Source organism: Leishmania martiniquensis, chromosome 12, assembly GCF_017916325.1.
Source record: "Leishmania martiniquensis isolate LSCM1 chromosome 12, whole genome shotgun sequence".
Taxonomy (NCBI): Eukaryota; Euglenozoa; class Kinetoplastea; order Trypanosomatida; family Trypanosomatidae; genus Leishmania; species Leishmania martiniquensis.
In genome coordinates this window covers 51,842-65,484 of record NC_090147.1, presented here as the reverse complement: position 1 = coordinate 65,484, position 13,643 = coordinate 51,842, and the positions used below count along the sequence as shown (strand labels likewise).

Here is a 13,643-nt window from a genome sequence, read left to right as displayed (position 1 = left end):
GATGGGGGTGCAGAGGGGGGGGGCAGGCAGTGGGGAGGTGGACGAGCGAGTGGGTGGGAAGGACAGGGTGGGGCGTGAAGGCACCATTCCCACTTTCCCTTCGCGAGACACACACACACACACACATAAGGTTATACACAAAACTTGTGGGCGCCCTTTTTGTTGGCCCTCTGCTGCACCCGCAAGCGGGCTGCACTGTGCATCGCGTGCGCATGTGTGTGTGCACGCCTCATCTCTTCGCGTGACGTCTGCGCCTCTCTCCGTTCCCTTTCACTCGGCAATGGCAAACGTCGCAGCCGTGCTGAGGCTGCGCACTCGTGCGGGCACGGCACCACAGCTCTCTGATGTACATGTGAAAGCTATTCACCCCCCTCCTCCTCCTCCCTCATACACGAAGTATGGGAGCGGGCTAAATCTGTGCGCGCCATAGCAGCGGTGGGCGGGTGGTGATGGGGAGGGGGCACCACTGATGTCGTGCGTCCTTGCGCTCTCCTCTCTCTCTCTTCGCCTCCTCACCTTAGCCGGCATCTCCTGTGGGGGCCACGCCACCGCTGGAGGCGCAGTGGCTGCAGCAAAAGTAGAAGGCGGTGGTGGTCCCCGGGGAGGCGCAGTGGCTGTGCACCAGTGCGTGGCACGCACCACAGCGGTGCAGCTCGTCCTCCTGCCATTCCGCCGCGTTGTTACCCCCAATGCGCGGCTTCGCGACGACACCGCTCAGCTCGCACACGGCACACATGCTCGCTGTGGCCTCCGCTCCGACTTGAAGAGACCCCTCTACTACCACGGAGCTGGTTGCCACTGACGGTTCCGCCTCCCGATGCTCATGGGTGCCTCCGCAACGCCTCTGTGCTACGCCGCCGAGAACAGGCTGAACCACAAGACTGATGTCGTTGCTCTCCGGCAGCGAAGTCGAAGGCGCGTTGGCCATGGGCACATCCGCTGACTGGCCGCTGTCGCGCGCCGCGAAATCGGGGGGGCACCCAGCCATGGTGGCCTGCTGCGCCGTGAAAAATGCGGCCCTGTCGGCCAACTCCCTTTCCCTCGCGTACGCCGCGTTCAACGCGGCCTCGTTGCTACCCATCTCCTCTTCCTGGTCGTCCAATTCGATGTACACCGTCTCGGACTCGTCGCTCTGTGAAGCCGCATCCATATGTGCGTTGCTTTTCTCTCTCTGGAGCGGAATCGGGGCTTGCGGACCTGCATTGCCCGCCGTGGCGGTGGTGTGTGGGGATGCCGCTGCTGCCACCTCAGCGCCGACCGTCGAGGATCCCGCTGACGTACGCCACCATGCGAACAGCTCCGGACTGAGATAGGTCTGTAGCCTCTCCGCCGCTGTCATTGTCGAGTCCGCGGGAAGCTGGGGTGCTGAGCCGCGATCTGCCACTGCAGGCTCCATCATCTCAAAACTCAGTGGCAGTGAACGTAGAGCGGGGCGCCTTTGTCGCAGCACGTGACGCGTTGTCTGCGAGGCCTCCCGGGCCTCGTCGTTGGTCGCCAACAGTTCGTCGGCGAAGAGTCTTCGTGTGTTGTTCTCGAGCTGTAGTGCCAGCTCGTACGCCACGACAGTCTCGTATAGCCATGCGAAGAGTCGTTCGTCATCAGACTCACCGCACTCGATGGGGCAAGACAAAGAGGACGCCGCCGACCTCAACGTGGAGGAGGCTGGCGGGCTCACGCTCTCCACACCGCATGCAGCGTCGGGGCTACGGGCAATCTTCATCACATGGAGGCACAGGAGCAGCCGATGAGCAAATTTCTGTTCTCGCCGTCTGCGCACCCACGCCTGTATGATGCGTGCGGCTGCGGCACGAGAGAGTGCAAAGGCGTTCCGGCGACTTCCGCCAGGCTCGTCGAAGGCAGACGGTGCGAAAGTGCGCGACCAGGCCTGCATTATAAACTGGAATGAAAAGGGATGTAAGCTCCCCAGCGCTCCTGGGCGCGACTAGCCCCAAGAAAGTTGGCGCATGGAGCGCGACCCGAAGCAGGTGATGGTGGCACAAGGAGAGCGATCGGAGACCAAAGGTAGGCCCACGTGAAGGGAAGTATGGCAGTGGCGCTAGGTGGGAGGAAGGGGGGGCGGCGGCGGCGGCATGCCACACAACGGGGGATGACAAGGTTTACGGGCCCCGGGGACGGCAGAGAGAGGGTGGGGGCAGGCGGTGGCCGCGCACCCCTTTTCTATGCTCCTTGCTCTCCTGACCACAAGCCGCACTGCATTCACAGTGGCGCAGCCGCGAAAAATTGCGGTGCGCGTGACGAACGGAGTCCTCCGCTGCCGAAGAGTGTCTGGTCCACATGTGCCCTTCTTCGAAGCCCGCAGCGCTCTCGTAAGCGCAGAGGCGTGGGCTTCCCCCTTCTCTTGAACGCAACTATGGCACCCCGCCCCCGCATCTCAGCGCGGAAAGTGTGCACACGACACAACGGCGCTCTCGCGACGCGTTGGTGGCTCTGGCGCAGGCAGGCAGGCATGAGCACCCCCTTCCGGGCAGTGCACGCATACCCCATTGACGCGCAGCAAATCGGCTGCCCGGCGTGCGACGCTGTCTTATTCGCTGTGTGAGCGGACGGTGCGACACATCGTGCACTATGATGTGCCGCACTGCTGCTGCTGCTGCGCTGAGCCTGTGGTGTCTCCACCTAGACCTGCGTTCGCTACGATGATGCCCGACCCCAGCATCATGCCGGATATGCTGCGCGAGATCCGCGGGCTGATCGAGGTTTGACGCACTCTTCGCTTCATGTGTTGGTGCTGCGGAACACCTCCCTTCCTCCTGTTGCAAGTGCTTTCCTCGCCGGTTGTCGGGCAACAGCCCTCTGTGTGCCCCGCTCCTCCATGTAGAGCACGGCCGCACCTGCTAAAGACGCACGAGTGCAGAAGACGGGATGCCCCTGCTGCGACAGGCAGATGGCGGCGCACCGTCTGTCACAGCACATGCGGGGCAATCGACCCGGAGACGTCCCCCTCACACATACACACAGCATCGGCGGAAGCGATGGGTGCCGACAGCGGGGCCCTTTCCCCAGACGGCCGCGTGGCATTAGGGCCGATGCGAGGTTCGGCGCAAGCACGACTGATGGGCGAAAACGGCGCGCAGAGATCCATACGCGTCAGCCCCAAAGCGTCTGTATGTGAAATGTGGCGCATCTCTGGCATGCGATCGGGTGTGTCGGTGTGTGTGGGAGGGGTGCACATGCAGGACGCATAGCAAGCGCACCCCGAAGGGCACCAACGCGTCCTCCAGCCTCCCACGCGGAGGGCCGCGACACCGCATGATGGAGGGCAGCGGCTTGAAACGGCCGAGGGAGAGAGCACAGGCCATGCACAGGGTATGAGGGGCTCAGAGGACCCTGACCGGAGGCTGGCCGACCTCCTCCGAGCTCATTCCGCGCGCACCTCGGCCACCATCACTGCCACCCTGCTCCCGTAAGGCAGACGCCCCCGCCCCCGCCCTGGAGCAGGACCTTGAACGCGGCCCGTCCTGGACTGTCAGGCGCGGATGGCACTACACGCAGGCGAAGAAGGACAAGGAGAGCCCGCTAGACGCACGGCCCCGATCCGACGGCAGGCCGGTTCACCCTCGACGGCGGTGGCCTAGCCGCGATGTGTGTGTGCATGCGTATTTGCTGAGTTGTTCGTGGCAAAAGGGACTCGGTTGAAGGCAAGAGAACCGGCAAAAAAAAAACTGCAGCTCATCTCTTGCCCTCGGCCCCTCGTGGCTCGGAGTCTTTGGATGCCCCTGACGACCGCCTGAGCCATTCACCGCTGCGCCACCGGAACCCACATGTGTGCTCCTCTTCCCTTGTCTCGCTGAAAGGGATAAAAGCAGTTTGGTGGCGTCATGACTGTGTCTCGCCTTTCTGCAGGCAGAATAGCTCTCTGTGCGTCTGTGCGGCTCAGTGTTGTTGGGTGACTGTTTTGTGAAGGGAGAAGAACGTGATGTGCGTGACTGGCGCTCCTGCTAGTCGCATGCGCTTGAACAGCACTCCTCCACATTTGGGGAGCAAATCTCGCCGCGGCTTCGCTGCGCTCGCGGGTCTCAATTTCTCCTGTGAGCAGACTTCTGGCCAGGGCCAGAGCCCTCCTCGTCCCCCCTCACGGCGTGTGGGGCGATACATCGCCGGGGACGCTGATGCACAACGAGCTCCACAGTCTTTTCGTTGGATAGAGCAAGCAGACAGCACTACTGTTCGCGGGACGGGCGCCGGACACATGCTCGTACCGCCACGTGAGCCCACGAACCTGTAATGACCACTGTAGGGGCGCGAATGGCGCAGTGCGTGTTTAGGGGAGCCATCCGCTCAGGGGTCGCTCGACTCCGTTTCCTGTAGGTAGGCGTTACTTCCCAACCGACAAGCACAGTGGAAGGCGGCGCGACACAGTGAGAACGAAAGTGGTGCTCCATGTGTGTCAGGGTGGGTGGATGGGTGGAGAGAGAGAAAGAGGCAGTCGTCCAGCGGACTGACTGAGATAGATCGAAAAAAAAAACACAGCATTGGTGCCAACGCGACAGGAAAAAAAGCAGTTACCACTCAGTGCTGCCACACTTCACTTGCCGTGCCATTTTGGCACAGACCGAGAGACGGTGGGGTGGCGCGCGTAAAAGTACATGCAGACGTACGGGTATATACATACGAGTCTGTGCGTCCGTGCATGAGCGGGGGAGGAAGGCGCTCGCGAAGGTTTGTGCGTTGGCACACATACCAGCGTCTACGCGAGCTCCTAAAGCTCTGACCCCGCCAGTGGCTCGGCACTTTCGTCGCCGTCCGCCCTCTTGGTGAGCTCCGTTCATGTGAATGCTGCTTTCACCTCCACCCTCGTTTGGGCGTCTCCTCCGCATGCTCCGCGAAGCTGGTAGCCACGCCCGGTTTCGCAGGGATGTACACACCCGAAACACGAAAACGCCGGTGTGCGACAGCTCACCAGAGGGTAAAAGCGAAAGGTGGGGCGGTGGCGGTGATGGTGGTGTTCGTCACGATTTCGCGTTCAGCACAAGCGGCCGCCACACGGCGCAGCGCCTCGATATTCCGAACGGGTAGTACAATACACGGCACCAGAGGGGGGTCCGGTCGACATCCAGCACCGCATACGTGTCTTTCACCGCACGGTGCGGCTTTCCGCTGGCGTTCAGTACGGCATTCAAAGAACTGATGTTCAGCAGCGACCGCGTGAAGACGCTATCGAGTTGGAGACGCTTCAGCTCAGCGGTGTGCTGCGCCGCCGAAACGTAAGTGCGAGGCGAGAGGCTATCAAAGATCGCGTCACACTGCTCGGAAGGGTGGCATACGTACTGTTCCGGGATCTCTTTATTCAGGTCGTTTACGTTTCGTGAGCCGCAGCAGCACGAGCCGCGCGTAGCCGCAGCCTTGCTCGATGGAGCGCGCAGGAACCCTCTCTCCCGCGAGGCCGGCGCCGCCTTGAAGGACATGGGCAGCAGGCCATGAAAGTGCGGGGTATCCAGAAACTGGTAGCGACTCCGGTGATGAAGGAAGAAGGACGAAGGAAAGCGATACCACTCTCGCCCGAGGCACACAATATAGTTGTTGTGGAGCTCCTGCGTCTGCTGAGCGGTGGTGCCTGGCAGCAGCGATGACCGTGACGCTCCTCCCAGCATCGCGTTGTCCCGCAGTACGGCCTGGCGCTTCACTTCCAGTGCCCGGTTCGCCTCGGCCGTCAGCACGGGGTACCAGTCATGAAAGATGCGCTCCGGCCCGCTGTAGAAGTGGTAGATGGCCATGGCCCGTGAGCAGGAGAGGAGGCAAAACGCCACGAGAAACGCCGCTCCTGACGCGCGACGCCACCAAAGGAGGCCGACTGAGGAGCGCGCGCGCGGTGAGCACGAGGAAGGCGGTGGCTTCTGGCGCGTGACCTGGCCGGAAGTGAAATCGTTCTGCTGTGCGCCAGCCACGGCCACTATTTCCACCGCAGGCCCCCTCCCCTGACACTTCGCCGTTGCCGAGGCGCACTGGCTGACCTCCGTGTCGGGAAAAAAGATGAGGCACACCGCCCTCGTCGCCGCCAACGTCATGAAGGGGTAGGCCGGCGACATGAAGCGTTCCTCCTTGTGCGGGATGCACATCCAAAATAGAAGCCATGCGAAAAAAGGTGCTATTGACAGCAATTCACGTCTGCAAGACAGGTGCGATGCAACAGTCGCTGCTGATGCTGCATGTACTGATGCATGAGGGTGCCGCTGGCCGAGCAGCGAGGCGTGAGACCCCGCGCAGTGACCGTGGCCACTCGCCTTCCGCAGCGGCGAGCGACCGAGTGAGCTCGCCTCGGACACGTTGCTGTCATTCACTCCCAGCGCAGGGCTGTCATTGGGTGAGCTTCCCGAGCCCACAGCGTCGCACGGCACCGACATGTTGGCTGGCCCTTGCCGTGGCGCACACAAGACGGCCAAAGGCGCCAGCAAGGCCGCCACAAACATGAGGTGGAAGTTCACCATGAGGTTCTTCCAGAAGAAGAACCACGGCTCCACGCCAAACAGCTCCGGGCCGCGCTCTGCGCCGCCGAATACATTGTACATGATAAGATTCCAGCTGCTCAGCGTCCAGCGGCAGTAATACTGTGCGTCTGCCACCAAAGCAGCGCCACATATCGTGAGGAAAGACCCCGACGCGCATGCAGTGGTGAGCTTGGGGAAGCGCAGCAGCAAATCGATGCCGACGAAAGCGGAGAGGGGAGCCGCGAACGGCCAACCTGCCACCACCCCCAGCACGCTGAAGAAGAGCGCGGCGCCGATGAACCAGGAGAGGTGTCGCGGTGGGGCCGTCGAGAGGCTCGTCGACGCTCGTGCGGACGAGGCGGCGGACGATGAAGCCCATCGTTGCGTGTGCAGCCAGCACCCGAGCACCACAAAGTTGCACACCATCACGAAGCTCGTTGGCAGAAAACTGACGGCCGCATGGTGGATGGGATAGTTGCTGAGCAGCAGGAGCAGCGCCACTGAAGCCATCTTGCCAGAGAAAGTGCACCACACACTGCACGTAAAAAAGAGCTCTGCCAGGGCAGCAATGCAGCCATTATAAATGCGAAGGGAGAAGTACACGCCGACGCTCGAGAGGCTCGCGACGCCGCGGGCGAAGACCGCTGGCCACGCGTACATCCACAGAAATAGCCACGAGCGCAGCGCGAACTTAGAGCACAGCTCCCACGTCTGTTTGCCATAGCCATAGAGGAGGTAATGAATGGGCTCGACGAAGTTAAACGTCTCGTCGCAGTCTGCGACGGGCAGGATGCAGGAAGCGCAGTAATGCGTCAGAAAAAGCAGCAGGAATACCGCCAGCACCTCCAGAGGGCGGCTCATTTGCCGAAGCATTCCGCATATGGCGTCCGACGCCATGTTCAAAGTTAAGCAGCGAAAAAAAAATCCGGCACGCGGGTGTGGTGGTGGTGGTGTGATGTGTGTGTGTGTGGGGGGATAAATATGGCAGAGGTGAAGGCGAAGGGAGAGCCAAAGGGCGGCGGCGGCACCGGAGATTAGTGGCACACTACACCATTAAGGCGGGAGGGGAGGGGGAGGGGGGCAGACGACGTGACGGTTGTGTGTGTGTGTGTCTGATTGTATATGCATGTATGCAGGGCGGCGGTGGGGGGGGCGCCAATAAGAGGGATGGACGGGTGGAAGCGCAGCCACAGAATGCGGCGGTACGTGTTAAACGTGCGTGAGTGTGGGTGTGCGTGCACGCGGGGAGGGAGGGGGGGAAGGCTTTAGACGCCCTCACCCTCGTGGCCGCTGACGCAGGGAGGACGTCAGAGGCAGGAGAAGTGTGGGCGCAGAAGTTTTCCAAGTGGCTTGAATGGCGGGCGCTCCGCATAACGTGCGCTGCTCCCTACGCTGCGCCGACAGTCACACCCACACCACGTAAAAATGTCTTTGGGCACAGAAGGAAGTCACGGGCGTCAGGGTAGCCGCATCGCCACCCCATCGAGAGACGGAGCGAGAAAGAGAGAGGGATGGAGTGAAACGGTTAGCTGATGCATGTCCATCGATGGCGGCCTCGCACGGAGCGGGCACTCAGGCGGTGCCGCGTGCATGCCCGCATATACGCGCGCCAGACACTTAGGCGCCACGAAGGCCGTCGGGGGGCCGGAGCATGAGAAGCACCAATGGCGCTTTCAAGTGCAAGGAGAAATATGACTATGCGTCACGTTGCCTTTGCTCATCACTTGCGCGAAGGTCCACATCCGGACACCAGCGCTATCATCTGCCCTCGCATAGCCTTGGAGACAGCTGAAGTGTCCGCGACGCGCTTGTCGGGTTGCTATGACAGATTCCAAACACAATAGCCCCAAAGGAGCACTGACGTTCACGCTGACTTCGACACATGAGCGGTGTGAATACACGTACACACACGCATAAGCACGCGTGTGTGTGCGCGGCTGCAGTTAGTTCAACAACACCGATTGATTTCCACTCCCGCACAGCCTCACCCGCTCTCCGCTGCCGATGGGGCCGCCCACACCGCGTTGTCGTGGCGCGCCTGGCCGGATCGCGCTAATGTGTCACACTCTTCAATGCCGATGAGCGCACCGGCTTCGCCGCACGCCGCATCCGCTCCAGCAGCTGGCGAGCTTCCGCCATCAGCAACAGCTGCCGCTAAGGGTGTGCCACGTGTTTCACTTTGGTGGTCCCACACTGTCGTATCTACCACTGTGGCAGTTGTGCTCTTGAAGCTCTGCGGAACACAATGCTGCAGCACTGACAACCACTCTGAAGCAGAGCACTGATGCTGCAGGCCAGGCACATCCTTACGAGATACAGCGACGCTTTCGACTGCCTCCTCTGCGACGTCGCTCTGTCCACATGGCTCGCAGCGCAGAGGGGTATTGCGTGAGCCCAGGGAGCTCAGTGCCGCAACGGCCGCCTGCTGACTTTGGAGAACCTCCTCAGCGCTGTACAACGGCATCAAGCACGCTGTCACTTGCTCCGCGGCGACCGTATCGGCTTCGCGCTCCAAGCGACAGCACATCTGCTGGCTGTAGTCACGCAGCTGGAGAGCGCGGTCAATGATGTCCCCACACGCGACGTACGACGCGATGGTAGCGAAACCGCCGTTGCGAGCTTCACTGGCGGCAGAGTCACAAGTGCCCGGCAGCGGCCGGCGCGGTAAGGGGAGCGTCCGAGGCGCATTCACCTTCGGTGCTTCAGCACACCTCGGGTAGTCAGTAGAGCAGAGTAGTACACATGCGAGATCGACTGGGGTACCGCGCATGTAGTGCATGCGGTTACCCACCCCAGCCAACAGTGGCGGTATGGCAGGCTCGCGCAGCTGCTGTGGTGCTGCCCTCTTCGGCAAGGATGGGCGAGGGAGAGCATCGTAGAGGAGCTCCCACGGAGGTGGGACCGCGCAGTACGACGCAGGCCTGCATTCGTGCAGTCGACGCCACTCGAGCACGCGCGAGATGGGAGAGTTGGCGGCGAAGGGGTAAAGGGGCTTCGCCTCTGCAGAATGCAGGGCTGCCCGCGTGCTGTTGCCATTAGCTGCCGCTGAGACGTGAGGAGGTTTAGAGGAAGACGGGTGCGGCCTATGCACCCCCGCAACCTGCGTCCCAACCTCACACACATAGCTGCTTTTGCTCAAAAAGCGGCGCCGGGAAACGGCGGCTTCCCAGCGCTGCCGCCACGCCAGATACGTCCACAAGGCCGACGTGGAGCTGTGCGCGGGGGATGCACTGTCTGCGCACGTAATCACGTGAATCGCACGCAGTGGCTCATAGAAATTCAGCTGCCCCGAGGTACCGACACCTCGACTGCTTCCTGGGCTACCTGGTCGCAGCGGAGGCGTCTCTAAGCTGCGCGCGTGATCGGTCACCACTGCTTTAGCGCGAATGGCGGGCTCGCTGATGTTCTCGCCTTTGTGCGCTTGCGGCGTGGGTGACGAATCTGCAGACTCTTCACACGACGAGCTCACCCCGCCGGGGACAGACTTCACGGTGCAGAGGCAATTGTGCACAACGTGAAGGGCCAAGACCTCGTAGAGGAGCAGTTCAGACGGGTCCGCCACCACAGCAGCGGTTATGCCGGTCAGAAGAAGAAGAGGAGCACAGCGCATCTGAGCTTCTTCGGAGTAGACAATGGAGTACAAAGACAGGCATTCCAGAAGGGACGCCAGGGTGTGGGCTGTGGCCGCCAGACGACGCCGATAACGTGGCGGTGCGGTCGCGCCAGCGCTACTGCTGCTCCCACTGAGAATGTCATAGAGAGAGAGCAGAAGCTCGTGCATGGAGTACGCTGACGCAGCACCCGGTGCGCCACTGGGGCTGTTGATAGACGATCGCATCATCATCTTCTCAAGCCGTCGACGCACCAGCATTGCCCACGCACTGAGATCGATACAGTACACATTCTCCGCTACGCGCTGGACAGGGGCGCGCTGTTCAACTTCCTGGGCCGATACGGTCGCGGTGACAGGTGCCGTTGGCAGTAGAGATGTGGTGACCTTAGCTTTGGGCAAATTGGGGGCCACGGCCGAGGTTCTCTCACGGCGAGCCGCGGCGGGCGACTGCGGCAAGGCCACCGTATTGGACTTCAGAGCGTCTCGGCTTTTATGCGAGCCCGCGCCACCGGCCGCTTTTGCCGCAGAGAGCGATGGGCGGCTCCGCTCCGTATCATTAGTAGCCGCCGCGTCACCGCGTTCATTCTCAACTGCTGAACCACTTCCTTCCCTTCGGTCTTGTTCAGGCAACGGACCACCACAACTCACCTCGGTGCACTCCGCAGCGCCTCTCCCTGCCATCCCCAAAGAGGCACCGTCCCCAGGCCTCGAGGCGGACGAGGAAACAGCGGTAGTCTCTGCACTCGACGAGGAGGCGCTGTCGCGGTGAGAGCGGTGCATCGAAGTGCGGTGGTCTTCTGCTATCGAGGCTCGCGGCGCTGCAGGTGATGTGGGACAGTGACAGCGCGGAGACTCGGCCATTGCCTCAGCGCGGGCCGCCACGGCCTTGGCGATGGCCGGAGGGAGCTTATTCATGCTCACATCAACTTGTCTTAGCTGTGGCAAGCACACGCGCGCGGGAAAGCCGTCGGGCACTTTATCGATGTCATTCTTACTCAGCCGCAGATCTGTCAGCTGTGCGAAGGTGTAGACCGCACTCGGCACCTCTCTCAGTAAGTTGTTGGACGCGTAAAGCACCCGTAGACACATCACTTTGTACACGCTTGACTTGGCGTTGCGCTGGCCAACAGCGGCGCTGTGCGCCTGCTTCTTGTGCGTGATGACACGAATTTGGTGCCTCTTCAAGGAGCGCATGTCCTCTGCGGAGAGCAACTCCGTCAGCGCATTCGAGCTCACATCCAGGACGTCAAGCTCTGCAACGTGTGGCGACGCCCAGAGCGGCGCCAGCGAAGTGAGTCGGTTGAAGGCGAGACGGAGCGAGCGCAGGCACCGCAGGACGTCGATGCCAGCGATCGATGTAAGCGTGTTGTGCGTGAGGTCGAGCGAGGAGACGTGCGTGTAGCAGTGCAGGGGGGAGCTGCGAGGCATGAACGGTAAGGCTTGCGGAGTGGAGAAGGTGCGAGCACATGGGGTGAGGAGGCTGCTGATGGCGTTCTGTCGAAAGCTGACAGCATGCAGGCACCCCGCCATGGCATCACCGCTTCCGTGAGCAGAAGGGGGCGTAGTGGGCTCTTGCCTCCCATCCGACGATGGCGCTGTGGATGCTGCGGGCACGTGCAGGCAAGGAAGCACCACCAACCCTCGCATGCGCAGGTCCAGCCGTCCACCGCTAACAGAGAGGGCAATGCTCGAGGTTTGCGGGGGAGGCATTTCTGTCAGCTCGACACACAGCACTGTACCCTTCGCCGCTGCCAGAGACTCTGTCGGCGTACTAACGCCGGGGGGCGGGAGCTGACGAGTGGTCTTCAGATGGCTTTCGATCACTGCAGTGCGCTCCGCACCGCCCAGCGCAGACGGGCCCGTAGGGAGTGCATCCGCTGAGCAGGCTGCTACCTCATCCACGGCCGCGGTGTTGCCTATCGGCTGTGCTGCTGCGCTGAGGGGCGGAGGCGGCTGCTTTATCGACGCAGCAGCAGTCTTCTCCTCCCCTTTGGCGAAGCCGGCACGAAGCGCCTGCGACGTTTTCGACGTCCGTGCGTGAATAGACGCCCTCCCGCTTTTGTGCCCGCCGAGGCCCAAGGCGTGCGGGTCCCTGCAGAGCCTCGCCGGAACAGAGCTAGGCGACGATGGCGCTGCGGCACCGTTCAGCTCACCACCAAGGGAGCTGTCGACGCTGCTGCGACGAGTGAGGCTGCCTCGCGTGTCGGTCAGCGGCTCCGGCGCGGAGGGCAAGGGGGCCGAGACAGCGACCCCCTCCTCCTGCTCTTTGGGGGCAGCGCCTTCTGCTACACCACTGCTCATCGAGGCACCTTTGCGCACACCCGGCATCTCCCCCTCAGATGAGAGGGCCCCTACGTGATGGGCCTATAAGTTGCGTCGGACTCTCCGTACTCGGCAATGCCAGAGCAATGGTTCTTGGCCCACGCCTTGGCGCCCTTTCACAAGCTTCGCTGCACGGCTGAGGTCAACCGCGTCAGTGTGCGGCTCGATCTATTTTAAAGCCGAGGTTCGCTCTCGACTAATGGCAGCACTATTGGGCGGAGTTGTAGCTGCCCGCCTACGCAAGAAATCAGCGCTGCAACCGCCCCGCGTGGATGCACGCAGCTGCAGTGAGCGCAGCACGCCGATCACCTGTGCCGTGAGGTGACAACTATTCACTCTCAGGGGGGCGAGATGGAAGGGAGACGGCAGTGAAAAGGGGGACTTGGCGTGGTCGAATGTATTGCCTGTCGTTGCCGCCACAGAATGTGGTTGCCCCCTTCTTGCGAGCGCGCCCGCGCACACTATACCGTCAAGACCACCGAGCAGCCTCACCTTGATTGAGCAATGCGGCGCGCTAGAGGGTCACGGGTGAGGGGAGGGGGACGCGGTGAAACGCGGAGTACACAGAGAGTAACGGTCGAGGCGTGTGAAATGCGGGGCTACGGGAGAAGTGTGCAGCGCAATGTGTCTGCGTCTGCGTGAGGAGGAGGAAGAATTTACGTGTGCTCTGCATAAAGCCAAAACGGACGGAGGGGAGGAATAGGTATCGAAGCTCACCAGCCACTCGCGAAGCAATGGTGATGGTCGTGATGCGTCCGCGTTCGTCCGTGATCGCTCACACCCCAGTCATGCGCGCACATGCTTCTCTACGCCGTCATGTGCGCACACCGCTGTAAAGATTGTTGACAACCGTCAAGCAGACGACGCGTTTAGAGTCTCTGCACACTCTCTGGGCCACCGGAGCGGAGATCGGCGGCCCGAGTGTGTCATGTGCGAGTACACGCGGAAGAGAGAGCGGGGAGGAGCAAGCAAAGGTGGAGAGAGGGACGATGGCCAACAGGAAGGACCTCCCCCGCACACTATGAAGCAGAGAACATCCACGGCAGAGACACAGACGTGGGCGGAGGGCTGCCGGAGTGCTTCAACGAGCCTCGACAAGATGTGCCTGCGCCCCCACCCCACCCCCTCCCTCCCTCACCACCAGCGCTACGAGTCGCCCGACTATGTGCTCGTACACTACCCTGAAATGAACGCCCTCCCCAAGGACAAGGCGGTCGCTTAGTGCCACCGATTTCGAAGCTCACGCACCGCTTACGGGATCT

General features: G+C 61.9%; 3 protein-coding genes across 3 annotated transcripts; all 3 read right to left on the bottom strand.

Moving 5' to 3' along the window:
* Nucleotides 1-517: 517 nt before the first annotated feature.
* On the bottom strand, nt 518-1,891 carry LSCM1_07827 (uncharacterized protein; the record flags this gene model as incomplete). The annotated part of the gene is made up of 1 exon (XM_067325183.1): nt 518-1,891. The coding sequence occupies one exon, from the start codon at nt 1,889-1,891 to the stop codon at nt 518-520; it is 1,374 nt and encodes a 457-aa protein (XP_067180396.1).
* Nucleotides 1,892-4,970: 3,079 nt separating this feature from the next.
* LSCM1_07826 (uncharacterized protein) lies at nt 4,971-7,343 on the bottom strand (the record flags this gene model as incomplete). Its single annotated transcript, XM_067325182.1, has 1 exon — nt 4,971-7,343. One exon carries the CDS (start codon nt 7,341-7,343, stop codon nt 4,971-4,973), a length of 2,373 nt encoding a protein of 790 aa, XP_067180395.1.
* Nucleotides 7,344-8,430: 1,087 nt separating this feature from the next.
* LSCM1_07825 (uncharacterized protein) lies at nt 8,431-12,360 on the bottom strand (the record flags this gene model as incomplete). Its single annotated transcript, XM_067325181.1, has 1 exon — nt 8,431-12,360. The coding sequence occupies one exon, from the start codon at nt 12,358-12,360 to the stop codon at nt 8,431-8,433; it is 3,930 nt and encodes a 1,309-aa protein (XP_067180394.1).
* Nucleotides 12,361-13,643: the final 1,283 nt, after the last annotated feature.